The 24681-nt window shown below is 40.4% G+C and overlaps 1 protein-coding gene across 2 annotated transcripts in view; it reads right to left on the bottom strand.

The window, feature by feature from the left end:
• Positions 1-2204: 2204 nt before the first annotated feature.
• Positions 2205-24681, bottom strand: part of KDM3B (lysine demethylase 3B) — a 42529-nt gene continuing 20052 nt past the window's right edge. For both annotated transcript variants that reach the window (XM_027902473.1, XM_027902480.1), the window contains 17 exons: positions 21926-23165; positions 21360-21561; positions 19846-20060; positions 18661-18813; positions 17578-17685; positions 16873-17000; positions 15940-16219; positions 14730-14986; positions 13990-14256; positions 11648-11819; positions 8536-8626; positions 8321-8451; positions 6899-7018; positions 6255-6394; positions 5746-5922; positions 5075-5209; positions 2205-3555 (listed from right to left, as the gene is read on the bottom strand). In XM_027902473.1, coding sequence (XP_027758274.1) covers positions 3475-3555; positions 5075-5209; positions 5746-5922; positions 6255-6394; positions 6899-7018; positions 8321-8451; positions 8536-8626; positions 11648-11819; positions 13990-14256; positions 14730-14986; positions 15940-16219; positions 16873-17000; positions 17578-17685; positions 18661-18813; positions 19846-20060; positions 21360-21561; positions 21926-23165 — 3897 coding nt within the window. In that variant the 3' untranslated portion in view covers positions 2205-3474. The remainder of the gene's footprint in view (positions 3556-5074; positions 5210-5745; positions 5923-6254; positions 6395-6898; positions 7019-8320; positions 8452-8535; positions 8627-11647; positions 11820-13989; positions 14257-14729; positions 14987-15939; positions 16220-16872; positions 17001-17577; positions 17686-18660; positions 18814-19845; positions 20061-21359; positions 21562-21925; positions 23166-24681) is intronic.

Below are 24681 nucleotides of genomic sequence, written 5' to 3'. Positions count from 1 at the left end.
CCTCAGCTAACCAAAAAAAAAAACCAAGCCTGAAGCAAGGCACTGTGGCAAAGTCTCATTACTTGCCCAAATAGCCTTTATGAAAATGAATGAAACCAAAGAGAGCAAAAACAAAGAGCTCCCAGGGAAGAATTTTCTCACGAATGCATGAACTTTAGTATAATGAGCAATGATGACAAACACAAAACAGTAGCAACTTTCCATTACATGCAAGTGTTGTGAACACAAGTATCTTTACAGGCAGTCACAAAGAACATTTTGTCAGTTCCTGCTTTTGGATATGAATGGGCCACAAAACGATTGCATAAGTGACTGCACAATTCACACCACTCATGGGATAACTGACCTACTAACAGGATAAAAGGAATCTGCTTTCAGACATCCAAGTAACACCAACACGCAAAACCTTCAACAAAATAATTATGTTCTTAAATGCAGCAATTTCATCTCAGTGACCAGCATGGCAACAGCTCTGGTACTTGAATAACATGTACATTGAGTGAGTGAAAGATGCAAACAGAAGAGAGAAAATGCAGAGATCTGGTGAGTACAACGTGTGAACAGTGTGGGAGCACTGAATAACTGCAGCACGGGTAAGTGGCACCTAAATAAAATGTGCCTTAGTGTTTAATGTGCCGAGGAGCCACATGAAAATTTACAGTGCATTAGACATAAATGGTGATAAGAACAACCATCTCAACATCAGCAGAGCAGGTGGCCTTGCAAATGTTGTAGGTGGTAGCTCACTGTTAAGTAGCTTTAGAACAAGTTCAGCAAAAGTATTTTAAGCTAGCAATTTACATTTAGAAAAAAGTAGCTCAATTTCTTTCCACATCACAGAGAAGAACGAAAAATTAATTCTTTAACTTACCTTTTCACAAGGAGAAACTACTGGTTTTTAAAGGCTACTTTTGGAACTAAAGTCAGCTGCAAGTCCCATGAAAATAGAATGATTTATTAGTAGTAGTTTTAATAATTTATTAGTAATATTGTATAATGCTGTGTAGTTAAGCTCTTAAGAGCTACGCAGGAAAGCAATTTATCAGTTGTTTTCAAATCAAGGCTGTTATGTTTTTTTAGCAGATATGCTACTGCCAGAATAACTCACGATGAATTTGTGTCCTACACATGATCCAAACAGGTGACCAAATATCTATCAATCTGTTATGGCTAAACAATAAGGCCAAAACCCCCTACTGATTATACATCGTAAGTCAATCTTATAATCACTTTGGCTGGGTACTTGTGGTATAAGCTGTATATGAAATATGTCAGAAGTGGTTTGTGGTGGGTACTGGAGGGAGAGTGCTCGTACTGACCCTTCATGCAAACCCTGGTAAGAGAAAATTGTAACACATGCCTGTGAATGGGTGTGTGAGAGGCCCCAGATTAGCTGTCACTACTCAGGAAAGACAGTAAAGTCATGACTACTGGAAATCTTAATGCTTAGCATTATTAACAAATGCAGCAACTGTATTGGAAATTGCTGATCCTTCTGCATTACACATTGCCAAGGCTCTGCCTTTTTGGTCTTTATCCAATTTTAATGCTGATACACACACACACACACACACACACACACAAATGAGGGAAACAGCTATAATTACTCTGCACGCACAGAGTACAACAGAATTTCACAAGAAATTCTACACAACAGAATATGGTGGGGTTGAATGGTTCATGGGTCTGGAATAACCCATTTTATCTCTAGCAGACTGAATTAGCCCACAGTCACAGGAGAGCTGCAAGGGTATGAGGCAGCAAAAGCCTGTGAGTGGACTTTGCAGCCAGTAACCAACCTGAGAAGCTGCCAGCAATGCCACATGTCAGTGACCAGAACTGCTGCTGCCATCACAACCTCCTAGGTCAGAAACCAGGGGACCTTTACCACCCCATCCGTATCTCCAGTGGAGAGGGCAGCTCTGGACCCCAACCTGTTAGGAAGGTACTGAGAGGTGGGGAGCACAGCACAAGAGATGTTTTTATGACCAGACAGATCCTCTACCCAAACCACCTCCGAGAACCAAGGATCTGCAAGGCAGCTGGGTGTGCTCCCAGCAGGTACTTGGGATGCCAGGCTAAACCACCCGAGCCCTCTGGTCAGACACAGGGCACGGAATTAGCAGGCAGCCCACACTGCCAGGGGCTGAGAAGACCTCAAAGCAGGAAGATCAGTGCACAAGTATGAAAGAAACTGCCCAGGCTGTTACAGTAAATGACTTTTATTTTTTAAAAAATGAAATAACCGTGAACATATTAACAGGCCTGCAAGTGGCACTACAGTACAGCTGGAGATAAGGTCGATACATTTCCCCATGTACCCAGACAATGAAATCCATTGCATCAATGCTGACATTAGTAAATTCTGAATACAGTTCTATCAAGCAGGAACATTTTTACTTAAAATAGTTCTGGACAAAGTTGACACTGAAAGTTAACTTTTCCTTCACTTTGGAAAGGATAGATATTTTCAGCTAGCACTGGTATTGGGTGAACTATTGCCTGCAGTCACCAGTGCAGGGAGAGATGTACAACATCTCCACATGAGAACAGAGTTTATACTCCTTTTTACTTCTCATTCTGAGGAAGCAGGGTGGCAGAGAGAGAAGGGGGAAGATAGGTGAGGTAATATGGGCAAGGGAGGTGGGATGTCAATTTCTATTTGATTCTCCTTTGGCTGTTTTTGTGCTATTTGGGACTGCTTTCTAAAAATCACTTCTTGATTTTATTGAAAGGAAGACTAAATGTAATGCGCCTTTCCTTGAAAATCCAGGAACAATTGTGGTACTTCAAAAATACTAAAAATATCTACTTTCATGAAATATTAACTGTTTCACTACAAACCTATTTTTTCACTAAATACACAATTCTCTTATCTCTGGAGTCTCCCGGGGGAAAAAAAAGTGGGTTCTCCCTTTAGTTCTGCAACTCTACAGTGTATAGAGAAACGGCTACAAGAAGGGGAGTGCAGAGAATAGCTTTATCCTTTTCCTTGGCCTGTATCTCACATGGGAAGTTTGCTTGAATTTCTGCAGTTGGGCTGCTGTTGGTCACACTCTTTCAGCAGCTAAACTAAGTTTGCAGCAGGACAACCCACCTCCAGCACGTTCCGTCTAACTTTGTGGAGACTAACTAGGCATGAGGGAAAAAACATCCACACTCTTTATACCATTTCTAATCATAATATGCAGGAACACCCAAGTGGTTTCCACGTTCTTCCAATTTGCAAAAGGCCACAGGAAAGGGACATGGCACCTTTTAGAATCCGGAATTCTGCATGTTAACAGTGCGACCTTCCATTAGACCTTCAGTGTTGAGGCAGCGTAGGAAACAGTGGCTGAAGAGTGTGTGTAATACTGACCACTCCAGCTCCCAGTGAGAAGCCCCTGCTCCTGCAGAGGCAGTCGTGTGCAGTCCCTGTAGATACCGTGAGCAAAAGGCTTACTTTGACAGGGCATTTGGAATTAGCAATTCCTACGATCTAGCTAGTTTGGATTCATGAGCTTTCAGTGTGCCAACAGCATCTTTCACTGCATGGTAGATAATGTTCTTCACCTGCAACAGGAAAAAAGAAAACAAATCAGCTTCTCCAGACTTAACAAGGAGAGGCTTACACACCTATGCAATCAACTTTGACAGCTGAATTTGTAATAGTTGGCAACTATACACAAAGTATATGCTCTTCCTGCTTCAGGATATCAGCAGCACAAATTTTAACTGTCACAGATGACAAGTATTTTCTGATTTATTACCTCATTTTCTGGTCACCCATCAACATATATTTACTCATGTTATTTTAAGGTAAATTCTCTCTTTTGTGAGAGCGAGGAGAAAGTGCACTATGAAGTGATGTACATGAGTTTATTTTGAAAAAGTCTGTGTGATCCAAGTCACTTACAGATTCTCATGAATCAAACCTAAAAGGTGAAAGAAAATCATTTGGTTTAATCCTATGAAAATTAAGATGATGCAACGAATCATCCTGTTGTCTTTGTATGGAGGTTAGAAATTCTTCTAATCTGTGAATCTTCCAGAAAGGCAAGTGAGATCAGAGATGAGAAATCCACCAGTACTCACAGCAATCCGTTTCACAGGTAGCTATTTAACAATCAAAGCTCAGTCTTATTTCTGATTTTTTTTCTATTTGAATTTTGCTTCTAGGTATTGAACAGAAGTTTCACCTCTAAGTGAGCAGCTCAGTTGCACTTGCAAATTTACAGCAATGTTTCACTGAACTGGTTGGAGAGAATTAACATGGTAAGTTCTGACATCCCTGGAGTGCTCACTTTTACAAGGACAGCCATCCTGCAGATCTCTGCCCTGCTTCATTTTACATGAGTGTGATTCCCGATACACAAAAACTGCTGACAACAAAATCTGCCAACTGAGCAGATACTAATGCTTCAGAAGCAGCAGGAAAAATCCAAAAAGGCCTCCTACAGTCTTCTCTCTGCAGAACTTACTGTCTTATACACAATGTTCTGTGCATAGTTATTAGTTTAAGCAGTCACACTTTTTCAAACCAAAACACATTTAATTTTAGGACTACCTTAGGTTAGATAGGACTTTTAAGATCATTGAATCCAATCACAAATTTAACACTGCCAGCTCTACCACTGAACCTATCCCTGATTTAAATAAGCAAGCCTTCACTTTCAGAGCAATTTTTCTTTAGGCAATAAAGAAACAAATACAAGTGTACTTGAGCAAATAAACATCTCTCTTCAAAACAAAGCACTGCTCTTTCCTTTGTAATAGTGGGGTTTTTTTCTTCTGCTATGCTTTGCTGTCATTAGGATTCAGTCATTAAAAAACTTATTAATACCAACACATTCATTAGTCCAATGGGGGGGGAAGTTCTCTGGAAATCCAGATGTCTAATACTAATTTTTACTTGCATAATACTGTAGATGTAAGTATTTAAAAATTAATTGATGTACCTATCAAATAAGAACCTCCACATCTGCGGAAAGTTATTACTCTTTCCTTAAATCACAAGCCACACGTTTTTAATACTGAACAAAGCTGGCAAAATGCAGGATATATTTAGTGACCACTGACATAAAATGGTTACCTGCAGTTTATCCTCATGGTTTGTATGAGTATTAGACAGGTGCCTGAACTCCTGGGTCAGACGGAAGCAGTGCTTCACGTGTTCCGGAGATACAAAATCTTCTGCCACTTTAATGCAGCTGTACAAATTATGGACCTAAAAACCCATAGGAAAGGACTGACACATCAAGACTGAATGAACCACACAAAACCACAAAAACCCCAACATCCCTCCATATATTTAGGTTCTTTCACATTTACTTATCAGAAACAGGAACTGACAGAATGGTGTCTAAACAGTAAACCCATAACAAAATACATGACCTCTAACAGGTTCCCTGTTCTCCCACACACATTAGTGTTCCCTAAAGTAAGATCTTTCTCCAGGCTTTTATTGAATTTTGTTTCCCTGGCTGAGTTTGACTACAAAGAAATGTTTTCCCACCACTCACCCCAGCTTCCCCCTACCCTCCTTAATTTCATCACAGTAACGTGCACATAATTCAGATATTCACATAATTTTTCCTAATACAATTATCAAGTTCCAATCCAAATAGTTCCTGTAAGAACTGCGTATTTAGAAAAAGGAATTTAAGTGAGCAATTTTGATTAACAGTTATTTTGAAGCTGCAGTTCTGTTGTGCCTCTAATTCAATCCTGTTGGTCCCTACGGCCCAGAGGTGCCATCCTTACCTGGTGGGGAGCACCTGCAGGAATGAACACGGCATCGCCAAGGAACTGCACGATCGCCCAGCCTTGCACTCCATACTCATCGTACAGTCGCTTCCGTAAGGTCTGGTCCAAGTACCAACTTTGGTCATGAATGGGGTCATGATCTGGAGGATTTTCTTGGCCTTGTTCTTCTCCAACCTAGGGCCAAGATATGGGGTGGGGGGAAACCATGACACAGCACCTTGACATTGCTGGCTCACAAAATGGTCTGTACCAAAAAACATAACAGACAAACTATTTCAAGGTAGAACATTATTTTCATTATGGTCATTTAGGTCTTAAATAGTGACATGCACATTAGTATGAAGATTCCAGACCAGGCCGAAAACCTGGGAACGTAGCAACTACAAAGACAGCACTGGAATGTCTATGCATTTGATGTTGATAGCAACTTGTATCACTCAGCTGCTATAAGCAAGCCTTGTCAAGTCACCCTGCAGGCTCAAAAGCCTTCTCTGTAACCAACATACCTTCCGGAGAAGTTCCCGTATCTTTTCAGCATCCTTGGCAGCGTAGATGTGCCACAATGCTCCGGGTTTCTCTCTTCCTTCATGGATTCGCTGCTTTGTTACATCGTCAGCGTCTCCCTCGTCGATTGTTTTCAGAACCTCTGGAAGAGGAATCCAGGTGAAAGCACTATGGTTACAAAGCTGCTCATTTTTGACACACAGAAGACTAAAGAGTGTTTTGAGCTCCTAAATCCAGTCATCCAGTCACACTGCAACTGCTCCATCACACAGTGCCCCTTCTGAGCACATCAAGCTTCATCTTATAAAAACTCAGGGAATGTGTCAACTGACAGTGAATCAGAAAGCTCAGTCATGAATTCAAACTGATCTACAATTATTCAAATACAAGGAAAAGAAAGAGTAACTTATTACCCTTTCTCCTCCTTTCTTCAGGAACGCACCTAATTTCTAGCAAAACTCTGCTGCTTCCACAGTTGGACTAATGAAGCATTACTGTCCTTTTAAATTTGTGCTGCAAATGTAGCAAACTGCATTGTATATTTGCATTATATATCATGACAAGCTTAAACAACCAAAGAGAGTCTTCTTTCTCACACAGGCAATTGATTTTTAATGTACAGAAAACAGCTCTCCTTAAGCATTACCATCATCATGGGTTCCTTCCCCAATGGGAATCCCAACATACACCATGACGTTAACAGCATCAGACACATCCAAGTGCAGGTTTGTGGTACCAACTCGTCTGTCTTCTGCAGTAATTAAACCTGTAATAGAGTGTAAAATAAATTTGATGATTAACCTCTTACAGAAATAACCTTTGGTGTACAGACTCCTTAACTCAACTTGCATGTCTAGTAATACATAAACCAAAGCACTGAATACCATTAAATACTGAATAAGCTCAAGTTGTCTAAGCTGCAACCCCCTTTTTTAAACTTTTATTTCTGATGTCATACTGCTAAAAAAAATCCTAGAAAACCCCCCACATCTCTTTCACAGAACTGCAATATGTTGGTTTACAGCTTAAGTCTAATCCACATTTGGTTACTGAGTTAAAACATTTTTTAAATGATGAAACAATGAAAAAATCTTTCATGTCCTTGGGTGAGTTGTTACTGTAGGTGCATCAGTGTTTGGAATGCACAACCTAACAAAACACTGCACCCCTGTCTCACCAATATCCAAAGAAACTACATTAGATAGGTTTGCTTCCACACACTTGCTTTGAAAGATGACTGCAACTTTTTACTTATCAGCATTGCTTGACATTTTTCAGTATATAAAAAAACCTAACTACTTTAAATGTCATTTATCTTACACCAAACCTGCAAAAGTATGTATTTTCAAATCAATCAGTTACATTTGTTTTAAATTTGGAGTCTATAAAGCCTGCTTTTGACCTCAAAGTCAGTACATTCGGAACTAAAATAATCCAAGTTGCTATGATATGCATTAATTGTTCAAGTATCCTCCACAGTGCTATATTACAATCATTTAAAAGTTTAATGCTTCACAGTCCCATGCAGGGTATGTATTCAGATAAAAGTTTCCTCTATTTGTATGCTATTTATCTGCTATACAATTAATCTTAAGAGGACAAAACTATCCAATTCAGGTGGCTGAGCGTGGGGACAGTTTTGCTTGGCATGTTGTCTGTGGTCTGTGCTATGAGACATGGATTAAGAACATTACAACCTCGACTGGAGACATGAATGCACAGGTCAAAGTGCCCATGAGAGGGGTAATTTTCCTCTTAAACAAATCAGCTGGTCTCAAAAAGATACTAACTATTCCTTGAACCCTCTGTTGGTGTTATGCTTGTTATATGTATTCATATTTGTTCGCAAACTTAACTTACCACATGTACATCTCTTGGATGTGCAAGGCAGAATGGGGCACATCTGACAGACAGAGGACTAACATAAGAACAGATTGCACGACTAAACGAAAAGGACAGCAGGCTCTAGGATAAGCACTGAGGTTTGACTAATGCCACAGCCTTGTATTTGCCCTAAGTAAAATAAAGTATCACAAAACCCAATATCTGCAGAACTGTACTCACATACCGTAGGCATTGTACATTTTGGGACCCAAGTCGGGACGGACAAAGTAGCTTGGCAGCCTAGAAGCCAAATTCAGTCTGCCATCTCTCTTGGTATATTCAGGAAGAGGAAGATTTTCCATCAAGTCCTCAAACCTGGAGAGCAAAGGGAGACAACGGCAGGTTTTCCCCTGTAGCACCTACAGCAGAGTCCTGTCAGTGATCTTAAGGGCAACTTACCTCGTAGGCATCATATCTCTGAAGTCCTCCCCTGGAGGCCAATCCTTTAACTTTAGTACCATTGGCTGCCCATCCTCTGACCTGAGCCGTTCTGCAAGAAACAAATCAGGATTTCTTCATGTAATATCTTTTTACCACAGCCCATTACCTTGTTTAAGCTGTCAGGCTTTTTGTACCCCCTACAATGCACAGCAAAATGAATCCTGGTTTTATTTTGGGCTTCCAAGCATTATCATAGCATGACCAAACAACAGTTTAACAATTATGTATATATTTATACATCTCGTTACCTACAACAGAAGTTTGACAGATCTGGCACAGCTGCTAAGTTCTAGAATACTTTTTTATTCAACTTCAAAAATAAGCCTTTCCAAAGCATTCTTCCTTACTTCTTTTACCAAAGTCTAAGGGAGTGTTATCTTTAATTTCAAGAGGAGTAGTACTTCTATAAAATTAAAGTTCTTAGTTCACGCTCTGAAATTATCCCTAACCTCAGTGTAAGGCAAGAAACAATGGTACAGCACACTCAAGAAAGCTAAAGGGCAAGTGGTCACAGAGGAAGGCAGACTTTAGGTTTTTTTAATTCTTCTTTGCTGGAGGCACTCAAATTAGCAGGGTGCCAAAACCAAACATTTGTTCTTCACTTTGAGAGTTTTACCCTGCCTGGTAAAAGAGAAAGCTGGCAGCACAGAAAGACGGCCTTACACGTGCAAGTGATGTGTGCTAGGACAGCACTGACCATATCAACTGCTGCTTTGCCTCAGATCCTGCAAGGGCTAAGAGAGTCTGGAAGTGGTAAAGGAGCAGCCAGAATCAGTGCAACATTCAGAGAGAAACAAAGGTGTTTCTGACAAATCTTCTACCGGATTTGTCACAACTCCACACAAAGCCATCAGCTGGGACACAGGGTGTGCAGCAGTGTAACACCTTCACATCCCCCTTTCCTCAGAAAGTAACATCCTTCAGTGCTTCCTGCCTTCCCAAGGACTGCCAGCCAAACAAAAAGCAACTGCTCTTACCCAGATCTAGCAGATCTCTGCTGACAGCAGAGAAAGCATACCTAAGAGATTAGGACCTGGAGACCTGGGAATCACATCTGTGTTACACATCAACAGCCTACAGAAGACAGCCTTAGTTTGCAATATAAACATTTTTATTGAAATTAAAAGGAATTAAGAACCGTAGATATGTAAACCAAAGTGACTGATTTAAAGATAAATTCTGACGAGCTACAGAGAGGCAAGCAAAATGAAAAGATCAAGGACCTGATTTTAATGTTTTACAACTTCTCATATTCAAGATTTTGAACTCATCAAGGATATTTGTTCTAAAACAGAAGCAGCTTGTAGGAAGGCTATTCAGAAAGGACATACGTGGATGAAAACATACAGATCTGACAAATTACACTAAACTGGACAAATCCCAGAAAACATCTAATCAGCAAAGAAAAGCAGGTCTAAGAAGGATCAAAACAAAAAAGTTAGATCTTCCAAAAATCCACTTTGAACTCAAAAGTATTAAAAGAAACAGCACAAGATTAAAATTAAGAATAAAGTGTCATATAGAATAATCTCAATAACACCTCCAAAGTCAATGGCTGTTCTACAGTAACTTAAAGCGAGGGTGGGGCAGCCACATATTTTGCAAATCTAAGATTCATGTAATGCAGAGAAGTCAGAGTCATTATATAATCTGCAAACAATTTTCATATGAGATACTGTGTGAAATCTCTGGACTAATAGCAAATAATACTCCTCTATATTAGGGATCCCATGGCTGAAAAACACTAAATAAAATGCATGTAAAAGAAACTAGTAAGAGTGATAAGGTTTTCCAACCTAGATCACTGATATTTCTCACATAAAGTGTAGTAAAGGTCTAAAAGAAAGGCAGAAGCTGATTTTGCTAGAAGGAGTGTATCTGTCTGGAGACAAACTACAAATAACATTTCTCAAAAACTCAATCCATACAAATTTACTATTTTCATGAGTGACCCCATCAGAAAAGTGAAGAGTTGTGAAATTTCTCAATTACCACCAATACACAAAAGACCACACCATTTTATCCTTCTAGACCATTTATTTCTGATTAAGAACAGAAATGGTACGAAATTTAATGGTACAAAATACAATACTCTGTACCTGGAACCATATAAAAAACAAGTCAAAAGCTGGAAGTTCTTTGAATGGAAAATGGCTAGGGAAGGGAATATTTTGTCTGCAAATCTCTCATTTCATTGACTGTTGAACAAACATTCCTTTAAGTCATCCAACAGTTAACCATTTCTGCTCTCTGCACATAGCAATAAATACAGAAAACATTTTATACACAACATTAAATAAGCAACATTGCAATGTACTGTTACAGCTTCAGCATCTGTAAGATTACTCTGATCTAGGTATATACAACCTAAAATGGAGCACTCTGCTTTTCAGAAGCTTTTTAATCTGCCCAGTTATATCCCCCAAAATTTTAAGTGGTTAGCTTCCCCATCCAAACTTGACAGGTTTTCTTAAAGAACTCAATAATTAAGTAAAGTGTTACCACGTGAGACATTCATACAGCGTTGCTATTCATAACAAATAGAAACTTGTATTTGTACTCACAGATGACCTACTATAAAAATAATTGGCAATGTCAAGTTTATTTAGCTGATGTATTCCCCCAAGTCCAAGTTTTAGTACCAAAAGCCTCAGTCTGTTTTGGCTCTGCAGGTTCCCTCTGGTTTGACAATAAAAGTTGAGGTTGGAAGGACAGTAAGAGCAGACAAATTACTTACTGTCTTAATAACGGTAACTGATGATTAATTTCACTCAGAAAAGTTTTTTAAAAAGTAGTTTTCCGTGAAATGGATCATTTTTTGACACATGAAAGTAACAAAACCATAGTACAGACAGTTCTCTCGGGCAGTCCTGTCCTGTCTTCACCAAAAAGTATTTTCTAGAGTGTGCTACGTCTAAGGAACAATGGCTTCTTTGGATGAGACTGATAGGTATTTGGATTTGTTTTAGTTATTATTTTTTTATTTTTAAAGAAAGTAAGTGGAAAAGGAGGAGTTGAAATGGCAAGACAGACTGCTCAGTTAAACTAGTCAGCCATAAATATTACTTACTAGATATTATCTCAAAGCCATCCCAGAAGTCACGCACTTTCACGTCTGAAATTATGGCACAGTTCCTGCAGTTCACCAAATCTACATCTTGATCTCCAAATTCCAGGCTGAAAGCTTCTGGTTTCCAAAGCTCTGACTTCAACTTCTTATGGACACCAGATACCAGCACGGGCTGAGAATACAAAGATGAATGCTTACTCCACCATAACCAAATTTCTTACACATGCAGCCAAAACTTTCCTAACAGCAGAGACTCCTGGCTACCACCATTCAAGACACCACAAACCTACTTTCATCCTGCACAGTGGTCCAGCACAGTGCCCTTCCACTAGCTGGCTCCTCGGTCAGCTGTCCACCCCTCTGCCCCTCACTGCCAGGATTAAGAAAACCACCAGGGTTCCATGGCCTTGCCCACTGTCCCAGAGCCACAGAGTCACTCTTGATACTGTCGCGATAATTTGTGTTCCAATACGGAAGAGCAGCAGAGGGCAAATGTCTGAGGGACAAACAAGCTTGGGCAGTCTTTCCACTTGTCCCAATTGTGAGGCCCTGACAAGCAGCAAAACTCTCTAAAATGACAGAGTAAATACACTGATCTCAAGTTTAAATGTACTCCCTGATCCCAGCAGAAACTGCAACATTAAGGCAATGAAAAGGTTTCAAGCATATTCTGCAAATAAACCTAGGGATCATGTACAAGGAGTAAAATAAAAGTACCTTTCATAGGATGGGTGGAAAGCATTGCCAGGGAGTCTTTAAGCTGATGGATAAGACAATTGTCCTCAGCACAGGAAAATAACGATAGATTTTGATCTCTGCTGTATTGAGTTGACCACTTGTAAACAGCAATTATAAAAGATAACCAAACTACTAACTTAGTAGAACCCTTCCAGCTATTAAGCAGTGAATTTCTCATGGAAGAAAGAAAATATTCTCTCTAGTGAAGAACACAGCTAGGGTTGCAAGGTAAAATGATAGCAGGCTTGCCTGGTAGACATTTCCTGCCAAATGTGCTCTCAGACTACAGGGAGAGAACAAACAAAAAGAAAGCTCTAGTACCCTCACAAATTTTCAGTGTCTCGGAAAAGAGAAAGCCTAGCATGAAAATTCAGAAAAGAACAGGCTGCTATGGGATGAGAATCTTGACAGTTTCCCCAGATAAGCAACAACCACTTTCAGGGGAGTAAAATGCTCTTGAAGAACAGGTTCATAAAAAATTAGTCTTATGGTCTCTCAGTGAATTCTGGGATAAGACATACTTATTTCTGACAATTTCTGAGAAAAAGGAGTCAAAAAGTGTTGCTCTTTCTGCACAACACTGAAAGACTACCACTTATTACCCAAACATTAAGGGAAAAGAAATTTTCTCTTTTAACAATTTGGTATGTCATCATAACCAAGACCTTCATATGGCTCAGATCTAGTGCCCAGTGCATTTATTGTGATGGGGAGGGTAGCTAAGAAGTTGTGGGGGTTTTTTTCAAAGTAACAAAATAGGAAGATGATTTAGGAATGGTGATGGAATTAATGTTCTTTCACTTCACTTTTAAAGGTACAGCTGGGATGTATAGGAGTATGTAAGTCAAGGGAGAACTGTGACTGAGCAGTTTCTTGAGAGAGTCTCTGCTTGAAGAAATTCTGTTTAAAGTAGCCTAATTGACACTGATGCCAGCCTGAGTCACATCTCTCTCTTGTGCAGGAACGAGGGAGGTTCACTTAGGTTCCTTTCCACATTTCAACAGGAAACTCAAGTGAGTGCAACACCACTAGAGGATCCCTGAATGAGCCCGTCTATTCTCATTCAAGGGGTTCTCTGAATGATAAAATTCACTCAAAAGAATCAATTGCACACCTTGGGGCAAAGCCTAAAATACATGGACACAAAGAGTCCATGAGCATGACACTTGTAGCCAGAGCCTCAGAGTGTGCACTGCCTTGGAAGGTGATGCACCCTGCAAGCTACACATGGGAGAGAAGATCTGCCATCACATCTCGAGACTCCATAAGGAGTCTCTCAGGATTCCTTAACAGCCAAGAACCCCAGGGCCACAAGCAACATCTTGCACCTGGTGATAAACAAGTCTCACTGGCAGACAAACCGACATGTACATTTTTTGTAAGCATTCCCAAAACAGTCAGGATCCTCCTAAGAGAGACAGCAGTATTTGCTGACAGACAGTGCTGACAAAATTATCAGAGTATACTAACCAGGAACTGAGGAGCTCTTTATAAAGTTAGGCAGATGATGGACACCACAGCACTGCCAAAGTCTGAATAGACCTGTCAATGACCACGGTACAGACTAAAATCACAGCAAGGGTTGGATACCTGTCATCACCCACCTGGCCTTGTTTCCAGCATTCCCTGAAGATCTTCCAGTTGTTTTTGTTGCTGGGGTCATGAAGGCAAAGGAGTCTACCGTCGCACAGCCAGGAGTGGGAAGTGTGTGGATCCAGCACATTTAACCCCATTACCATTTCCTTCACCTCTCTCTGGGTGTCAACGAGATTACTGGCTCGCTTTGCAGCATCAGATGTCTTCTTATTTTCCACCACAGAAGCAATGATATGGTCTAAGAAGTTAGGCAGGCTGGCTTTACCTTTGGCCCCCTAGAAGATGTGAACCCAGAGGTAAGTTTAGTCTTACAACACTAAAAGTATTAATGAATATCTGCTCTCCTTCAGATTTTAGTCACGGACACCTTGCTACCAGAAGAGCATGAATCAGTGAACAAACTGGCTCAGAGGCATTCAGGTATCCAGGAACAGAAACTTTTGCACTGAAATTTAAAGTGAGTCTGTACAGGGATGCTGATTATCAGTTCAACAATTTAAAGGCTGTACTTAACTCACTTTCTTGGTCCCTTGAAAACAAAGGCCTCTCCATGGCAGCAGTAAACTAAAACTAAAAATTGGCATGAAAATTCTCTACAACTTTGTAACATAGTGAGTTTTGGTGAGATATTACATTTGTTTCAACATTCAAGAGTGAAATACTACAAAAACATTTAGAGAAAAATTGTTAGATCATCATGAAATTCTTCCCTAGAACAGTTATCACTGAGGAATACAAAATTGTTTACCGTAGAAGCTGCAGAAAAGACTGGAGGAAAGGGGATTCCTGTGTCTGATGGGACCTGAGGAAGCTTTCCTGGCCCTGTGTGGAGCAGATCTCTGAGGCTGGAGCCTTCAGTTTTGTTGCTAGATGTCACTGGGCCCAACAAGAGGCTATTAAACAGCTTTGGGGTTAGAGGGGAAACCTTTGTACTGGAGTTGAAGGAATCCAATCCAAAGGGTGAATGGGATTCTTTACTAAGCACTGATCTCAGTGATCCTGATTCTGCAAGATAAATATAAACACTGGTTGGGGGGGAAGAAAAAACAAGAGGCAAAGTCCAAATGATCACAAAGTTTTCTGAAATTATTTGCTCTTGCATTAAATAGGACATTGACAGAATCTTGTGGTAAAGGTAAATTATCACTGTAATAGTGAATGAGGCACCTCAGTGAGAATCAAAGACATCAGATCCTTCAGACAGATTTTACCCTTCATATGTTGTTAAGGTTTTGAACAGCACAATACATCTGATCTGCAAGGGTCTGACACACACAAACCCACAACCTTGTAATAGATTCAATTAAAAAATATTTCCCTGAAATTCTGAATTGATGTTTTGATATTAAATATTTCAAATTTTAATGGTAGTCAAAATATTACAGTGACTGAGCCCAGCAAAACTAGTGAATGATTCATGAGCATTTAACATCAACATTTAAAGTACTTTCTGCCAGAAATATGGATAGGAATAAATCCTGTGCTAGTCATGCTACCTCTGACATCCAGGAAGTGTAGTCACTCAAACTACCAAGTATTCAAGATGCTCTAAGCTTTCATCTGATCCTCCAACTCGATTCTACTCTCTCAGTTCTCTGGAAGTGCACTCTTCCCATAGCACACAGAAGAGCTTCAACAGTTACAAAGTGACAAAGCTGCATCTGAAATTAATTACTATCATTTTACATCAGCATACCAGCTTCTGAGAAAACAAATACACAAATTGGTACTGAAATAAACTATGAGTGACAAGACAGTATTATCTTCAGCTGTATCATCTTTCCAGCTTTGCATATTCCTAAGCCTCTAAATCAAAACTGGTTCTAAGAGGCAAAGGAAGAAAAATGACCTTGTTCTTTCCAGTTTAGGGCTAGGCACTGTCACAAAGTACAGCAACCAAGCAGTACATTATCATATATCTTTTAATTTCAACCCCACAGGACATGTCTTCTGCTCACCTTTTGTTTCCTCTTTTGCTTTTTGTGTTGCTAAATCTGCAAGCCAGTGTAAAGCTGACGATGGAGCTGTTTCTGGGCAAAGTGGTCTGTTAGTCTTTATTTCACCAGTGTTATTGGTTGGTAATGTCTCTGTTTTTGTAGATTCTTCTATCCTACTATCAATTGCTTCAGATTTTGGTACAGTGTCCATTTCTAGCTGCCCCACTCCTGCTGTCCCTGCTCCAGTGGAAAAGGTGCTTTCGTTTCCAGAGGCTGATGCACTAGGATTTACAGTCGGAAGCTAAAACAAAAACAATAAACAATTGCTAAATGTTGAATAAAGGGAAGAGTTCAACTTGAGACACAGTTATCCAATGCATTTGGGTTTGTCTGTTTTCTTTCTCCATTTGCTTTAAGCGCACAGTGAAGCTCATTTATGCTTAGCAGCAGAGTACTGGAGCTTCCTATCTGTGTGTGTTAGACCTTGCACTGTGGTGTGAATTCTTCCCCTGTCATCTGTTAACACAAGCACAGGATTTTTGATTTCTTTTCTTTCTTTTTTCTTTCTTTTATTCTCCAATTACAGGAGGATTTTTTTGTATCAACAGTAACAGAACTGCTCTTGATTCCTTCAGGAATCATAACGAAATAAAAGCACTTGTTGCAAGCTACTAATAGTGGCTTGTTTTAAAATACAGCATCAGTATGAATGGCTTCCTACTCAACTTCTACATAAGAGTATTAGCTCAAATACCCACTTGGTAAGTAACAGATGCAGTTCACATCCCCAAAAAGTGTCCCAAAAGACTTCTGCTAAGCTAAAACACTCAAAGAGTACATATGGAGAAAATAAAGCTTCTGTTTCACAACAGATTATCCTAAAGGATCTAACATCTTAATAGATCTCAGAGATGTAAATGCCAAAGAAGGTAGTTTCAGCCTCAAACGACGTACCTGTGATATTCCATTGGTGACAGCTGGTCTCAGCACCGATTTGTTCTGCCGGTTAATACACGGACAGTTGGCTTTAATGCCCCACTTGCCTCGTGCTGCGTGGACCATGTCTCCAATGTTGTAAAGCGCTGTGAAGAAAGTCGAGTCTTTAACATCACATGTAAAGAAATCTAAAAGAAAGGCCTTAACTATAATGTATCTTCAGAGGGGTGGGGAGTTTTTAGCATTACTGCCAAGTATCTTTAAGATCACACGTTATCACAAGACACTCGTCTCTGAACGGTGTGGCCAATGGTGCTGACACTACTTTCACAGTGGCACTGCGAGGCTGTCAAACCTGGCAAACGCTACAGATCATCATCTGCTCCTACTATTCCCTACATCACTAAGAGCATCATCCCAACACTCTTTGAACTCTGACAGGTTTAGTGCCCTGACCACTTCCCTGGGGAGTGGTTCCAGTGCCCAACCACCCTCTCAGAGAAGCAGCTTTTCCTGCTCTCCAATGTGAACCTCCCCTCATGCAGCTTCATTCCATTTTCTTGTGTCCTATTGCTGGTCACTGGAGAGAGGAGATCAGCAAGTGAAAGTCTCTTCTAAATCCATGTACCAGCTAGAACATCATTCATCTTTATATTTTTTCCACTTCCTTGCTCAGAACTGAGACAAAATTTGCTATTTTTCTTTTCATGTTTCAATCATTACCTGTACCAGGGATGATCTGTGTTGGCATAAGATTCTCTGGTTCATGAGACTGACCCTTTGCACACTTCAGCCACGAGAAAACTTCCTCATCACCAATCTCCTCTGTCTCTGGAATAAAGAAGAAAAATTAGATTTTGTACTAAAACTTTAAATACAGAATACTTCTGCATTAATATTGTTTCTTTAGATTCTTTACAGTGCAGGAGATTAACCTGGTGATCTCAAAAATCAGCTATAAATACAGACCATTAGAACAGGATCTACAGCAACTTTTGCCTCTTCAGATCATAAAACTACCACAGTCATTTTCCCTTCATCTATAGCAGTTTGCTGTTTTCAATCACCTAAAACTCTAGGTTTCTAGCCTAAGCTTTTTTAAATATGATACTTTTGTTCTCGTTATGCTTTCTTAAGTTATCCTTATTAACATCCAGTGTTTTATACATGTGCTCCATATAATAATGTAACTGTCACTTATACCTTTACTCTTACTGACTGCCAATTGACAGCTCCCACACTAACAAAGTGGGTTCAATACAGTAAAGTACACAAAAAACCCCAACCAGATATCTACTTTTGTAAATGTGTTGTGCCTCTATTTGTCAAAATTGAACTTACTGAACTTTTTGCTGAATTACAAGCCTGGTATGTCAAGGAATCAAAAAAAGAAGAAAACTTTACAATCTCCCTCCTGTTAGAGACAGCAGTTCTCTGCAGTGTCTGCTTACTAGTTCACCTTGTGACAGTTCTGGACTGTTAAGATATTACTTATATTTCTCTTTTATACTTTCGGAGGAAAAGACAGAACTATCCAGTCATCTGTCTCAGCACACAGTCTATGCCTGCTGATGCTGTAATTTTAGTAATCACATCCTAAGCAAACAGATAAAACACATGTTCATAAGGAAATGAAGGAAGGACCAGCAGCACAAAGTCAGTAGTGCCCAAGTTCCAAACATGCAGCCTTCCAAGCTGACGCTCACTAAGTCTCCCACAAAACCTTCAGCAACTTCCCAGAAACTATCCCCACTGAAAGCCAGTCAGCTCAAAGGTTACAGTGGGGTAGAACAGCCCAGTACTCACCGCTGCGTGGACGGTTCTTCCTCAGCCGGTAACAGTCGAGACAGACCCCGAACCCACACTTGCGACATACCCAGTGGATGTTGAAGAGGGTTGTCTCACACACGTCACACATCTCCCTCACACCTCGCACCGCTCGCTTCCATGCCACCTTCTCTATAAAGAGAAGGAACACTGCGAATTATTGCCTTGACATTTTGCATTTCTCCCGCCTAATTTGAGGGTATCACAGTAACACTGATAAAGAAACAGTTCACAGAAACATGACCTGAAGGCAGAGCACAGAAACATGAACTTTTTACATTCAGAGACACATTCTTTGACTTGCTAGTCTTGTGACACTATTAAAATTCCCCTTTGTAAGAGTGGGGAGGGTCAGGTCCCAAAATGGGCATTACAGGGTAACACACCACCTTACAGTGTTCTGTAATAACTGAATTTCTAGGAGCACTTATGGAATTTATAGTAAAATTATAAAAATTCTGCTAGTTTTACGAACAATAATGTCACTTTCTAAAACAAAAAAATTGCATTTTTAGTTTTACTAATCAGATGCCAGTCAACCATTCAGATTCTGTACATATTGGCTGAGGAAGGGGAAGTCCTCTCCAAAAGGATGCCCTTGTACATTCCAGAAACTAAAGGGAAAAAATCAGATAGTCAGTTACCCATGTGATAGGCTAAGCTGGCCACCTTCTTATTTTTTATTAAAACTATTCCTTTTGAAGTGGAAAGCTGGCAACTACTTGTTCAATTGAGTCCTTGCAGGCTGAATGCACGTACTGCTCCTTTCCTAGAAAACCCTGAGCTTTTACGTGATGTCCCTGGAGCATAAAAGGATAGGAATATATGAGGAAAGCTGATTAAAGCATAGCTGGTCAGTGTGTAAGTGTTCTCAATTTATTTCTGTTTTCTTAGGTCACGAGTCAGCTGATTTCTGCATTTATTTCACATCTGGGAAAGTTACCATCAGCTTCCTTGGCAGTAATGTTGCACTGATCCAAAAGAAAAGTCCCAAATGCTGATCCCACAATTACACACACCCCAAAGAAGTGAATACAGCCCTCAGTGAATACAGGGGAAGCATTTTAACAAGATATTACACGACATTTTCAACTCTATTCCACTGCATTGTACACACATTACACAGAGAGGATGGACAAAAAACATGTCAAAAGCCCAGCTTACGATGTGGCTCCACCATCATCATTGCCTCCTTCTCTGACATAACAAGTTGGCAGAACTGGTCCCCAACATTGGCCAGGATATATTTGGAAGTTTCCAGATCAATGCCTTCTGCAGGGGAGGAGGAAGGAATCCACAGGCTCATGGCATCAGGGTCACTTTGCTGTGGGTTCAAGAAACCCTCGACTCTTAGGATACCTTTCCGGGTAAATACCAGCCTGCAGGAAAGAGAAAATGATCAACCACCTTTAATAAACTTATAATGCCATCTATGTCAAAACATAAACCCATGAAAAGGGGGAAAAAAAGGCTTCAGCTAAGAGTGCTATATTCTACAGACAGTACATTTATATTGCAAATCCCAGTAACAAGAGAGTAAAATATACAAAGCTACGGCTGCGAAACCCACTGGAACGAATCCACAGATCCTGGTAAGCATTGCTGGGAAATTCCACATACAAGAAATTTCTACAGCTTGCTAATTCTCACATGTCTATACTATTAATACAAAGAGACGACAACATTCAGTTTATTTGGGTTGTTGCATGATGCTGCTTGCAAAATTCTGAATGGTTCTCGTTTTCAGTTTTAACTCCTGAGAAAGCTTTTCCCAACTTTTCAGTTCTGGCCAGGGCTGCCACCACTTGTTCTAAGGGCTCACATTACAAGACATGCAAAAATCCTCCTTGTACTGCTCTCCACAGAGACGAATCACAACTGTTTTTACCAATACCTTTGACCCTCCTTGTCTTTGTGTGGGTTAAAGGTGTAGCAACATATTACAGAACCCTAAATGTCTCCTGCCAGTATTAAAAGGCAACTGCATTTTTGAGCAGAAACCATCTTGTCTTTAACCTCAAAGCTAGATTAATTTTTAACAAGCTTAGGAAGAGAAGCAGCATGATTACTGGGTGGGTGGCGCATACTAAAAATTCATTTCATCCTTTATATGCTAGAAAGTCAACAAATGTTTTTGGAAGAAGATGCAGAGCACTTGCTAGAACAGGCAGTTAAGGAAGATGAAGAGAAGCATAACAGGTCTGTAAGAACTGTTAAAAGCATGTACAGAGAGAACACAGATGCAGCGTTTTCCTAAAAATCAGTCCTGTACTCAACAGAACCTAGTCAAACATTAGCCCCACACTGGCAATGTTTACTTACCTATTGAGCAGATTAAAATTTTATCTTTGTTCTGAATGCCTTATGAAGGAGGGAGAGAACAGTTATTGTATATAAATTGCTACCCAGCAGTAAAAGTCTACCCAGTAACGCAAATTCAATCTCCTGAGCTGGACCTTGAGACTGACTCAGTATCATACAGCTTTATCTTTGAACAGCAGCTCTTCCCAGTCTAGTGAGGGAATTCCAGTCAAGTGATGCAGAGAAATGCAAGACACTCAAAACCTTCATCATTGTACCCAAGCATATTAAATAAGTAAAACATAATTACTTTGTGCTTGGACATGGTCCAAGCTCTGCACACAGACTACACATGAAGGAAGGAAGAATTTGGGCACCTCCGGAAATGGAAGAAGCGACAGGCCACAGTTGAGTCATCCTGCTCTTGCTCCTTAAATTTGCGGTACCGCTCCAGACGGCACTCCCGACACTTGTGCAGATGTGGAGCTACATTGATGCAAGAGCCATCCTGGAGAAAAGGCTCCCCTGACTGCTTCAGCTTCCTCACCTTACTCATATCTTTCAGCACAGACTGGCCAACTGGGTGAGGCAAAGTAAAAGTAAAAATCTATTAGTTAACTGCAACAGCAAAAGGACACTGGCTCCAGTAATCATCTTTTCAGAGATCTGTATGTTCATACTCATGTAAAACCAGTAAGACTCTTTAAATCTGCAGCACACCACACCTCTGTCCTGACAAATACATGTTTAAACATTTCTCAAAGTGAACATCTAATTCACATACAAGAAGCATTAAACCTTAACCTTGCAAGCATCCCATTTGCTGCCTACTGAGCATAAATGAGGTTTACAATCGTGGTTAGTTCACGGAGTTCACACAGGAGATAACCCAGTATCCCACCTCCTTGTGCTTCCAAGACATCACCTGCATTCAAGTCATCACCTTTTAGGGGAGCTGTGCGGGGTCGGCCCTTTGGGGCTTGTTTCCCCTTTCCTTTACACAGCAGCAGTTCTGCATTGTGCTCCGCATGGGGGCCCAGCTTTGCCATCAAGTGGTCTGGGATACCCTTCATACAAGCTTTGACCTGCAACTGGTCTTCAGAGTCACTCAAATCTGACAGGTCGCTATTTGTACTGGAGTCAGAGTCCTGTTTGGATGTTAAGCTCCGCTCATCTAGCGAGAACCTTTTCACAGCCTCAAAAGGAGCTTTGTTCTCCTGTGGAAACTCTGCCTGTGAAGAGAAAAAGCTAGATGGATGTCTGCCAAACACATTAGAAAAAGTTTTCAGAAGAGGATTGTCCTGCTGCCCAGGTCCAATGGCTGGTTTTTCTTCCGTTGGGCTGGAGGAAAGTGTGGGCATCTCGATGGGCTGTGTCAGGTTGCTGGTCGGTGAGCTGGAACGGCCATTCCCTACAGTGGAAGGGCTCTGAACACCAGCAGCTACTGTTGAACCAGGAGCACTGGAGAGCATCTTTGAGGAGTCAGTTGTTATAAACAAGTTTTTCTTCTTAGCTAAAGAGTCTGTAGAGGCGAGCGATTCCGGCCAGCCAGAAGTGGCCTTGTGACCCACGGGTGTCGAGGGAGTAGAAACTCCCGTCTGAGATGAAGATGCAAAGCTACTGAAAGGACTGAGTTCTGCTTTCTCAGCAAATGCCAGGAAAGGGTTTGAGGGTTCCTCTCGTGACAGCTTTGGGGGCTGTAAAAATAGGTTCTCGTGACTATCTGGGGGACGAGTATTCAACAGACTTCGTGAAAAGGCTGGAGTAAGGGTAGGCATGGATTCCATAGGCAGCTTCCGCTCCGCAGAACCACCAGACTGGGCTCCTGGTTTAGTGTCCACTGAGAGAACTTTACCTTTACAGATCCCAGAACCCACACTGTCTGTACACTGCTTGAATGAGTCCCGACTAGACACATCTTCAGTCAAGCTCTCTGAAATGACCGTGAAATAGTTACTGGAAGGAAGATTTTGGGACATGCACTGAAAAAACAAGTTCTTGGATGGATCAGAATCTTTCTGAGCCTCTTGTCCAGTACTACAACCAAAAGGAAATCCAGAAGATTTGCTTTCTGGAGTCATCACTCCATTTGATTGGCTCCTTCCAGCCCCAAATACCAAGGACTGGGAAGAACTTGGAAGAGACACTCCAAATCCAGAAGCCAAAAGTGAATTTCGGGAACTCTGAAACAAAATTAATAAGCATTAGCCTATTAAAGGATTGTTGATTCAAGAATACTGTTAATTCAAGAATTTAACTCATCTATTCGTACAATTAGCATTCTACATATATGGAATAGAAACTTCCAGCAGACTTATTTACAATGAAGAAACTTCTTTAAAGATTCCTATCCACTACTGAAACTAAAGACACAGGGAAAAAAAAATAACACTTTATATCTTATCATGCTTTAGAACAAGGGTGAGACACAAGACAAGGTGAGCTAATTCACCAAAAAGCAAATTATTAAAGCTGCCGCTCATTTAAATTCAAATCAACAAGAGGGCAATCCCAGTTGAAACTGCTTTTGAATAACCTCCCATCTTTCATCCTCCCCCAAGATCATCCTGATAAGCTTCTCCTACTTAAGTAGCACTCTTGAAATAAGTAACTAAGTTTGAAAGTTAATTAAACAAAGCAAGCCCTCTAGCAGTTAGAACAAACTATTCCTGGTCCCAGCGAGCCTCATCTGCTGACAGGTAGATAAAGGCCTTTGCCATGATGCTCTCAGGGGATTACTCAGCAGGGGTTAACCACAAAGGTCTTTATTTCTGTGATCACTAAATACTGGAAAGTTTCCTGACTGGCAGATTTCTACTAAAACCTTAACTGTGATATGGAATATTCACTTCCTCTCTTCTCAACTGATACTTGTTCAGATTTTCCAATTCTGATAGTCCTACTGTAACTGATTACATGCTGTGACTAACTCCTCATAGAATCATTTCAATCAGTTCTACTCCTTTTCTTTGAGTTTCCACTTAGAAATCTGCTCATGATTAACACACTTTTATTGCAAGGTCACGTTAAATACAACCACAGACTCTATGCAACACATCCTACTGGTCAATGAACACCTACCACACTGCACACACTGGTTTAGCTCGTTCCTCGTTACCAACTTCCAGCTGTAGTTTAATAACATTAACAGTTCTTCCACATATTAGAATTTCAGCAATTTCTTTTTAGAGACAAAAGTAATTTTAAAAAAACTGAGTTCTAAGAGTTTTAAAAAGAGTATGAATGCAAACCAAGCTTGTTAAGTAATCTCAAGGATCAAATGACACTACGATAAAGTGGACAGTCTGAAGCAATAACATGTGAACTATATAACACTCTTGATGGTTTATGTCATGTTCCCTCCCTCAAGAAAAACACAGTTTAAAATGGACTAGTGGTCTGCCTGCAAACTCTGAAGCCAGGTTATTAATGTTTTAAAACAAGTGATTTGAGGTTGGAGAGAGGGAAAGAAGGAGAGGTGATACCAAAATTTCTCAGTACAATTAAAGTTGCTCCTTAATACCACTGACAATAGAACAATTTCTTATCATTAACCTATACAATGTGTAGTTGCTCCCAACTCTGAATTTTTTTCTTTTTTTTGGGGGGATGGGGGATAGAAGAGACAGGAGGTTATGTTATATTATGCTCATTATGTTACACCCCTGCCTTCAGCAATACTGTTTCTCCTTTATACCT

This window comes from Empidonax traillii, unplaced genomic scaffold, assembly GCF_003031625.1.
Source record: "Empidonax traillii isolate 1590-97213 ecotype Southwest subspecies unplaced genomic scaffold, ASM303162v1 scaffold22:size5013007, whole genome shotgun sequence".
NCBI classification, from domain to species: domain Eukaryota; kingdom Metazoa; phylum Chordata; class Aves; order Passeriformes; family Tyrannidae; genus Empidonax; species Empidonax traillii.
This window is presented reverse-complemented; position numbering and strand designations above follow the sequence as displayed.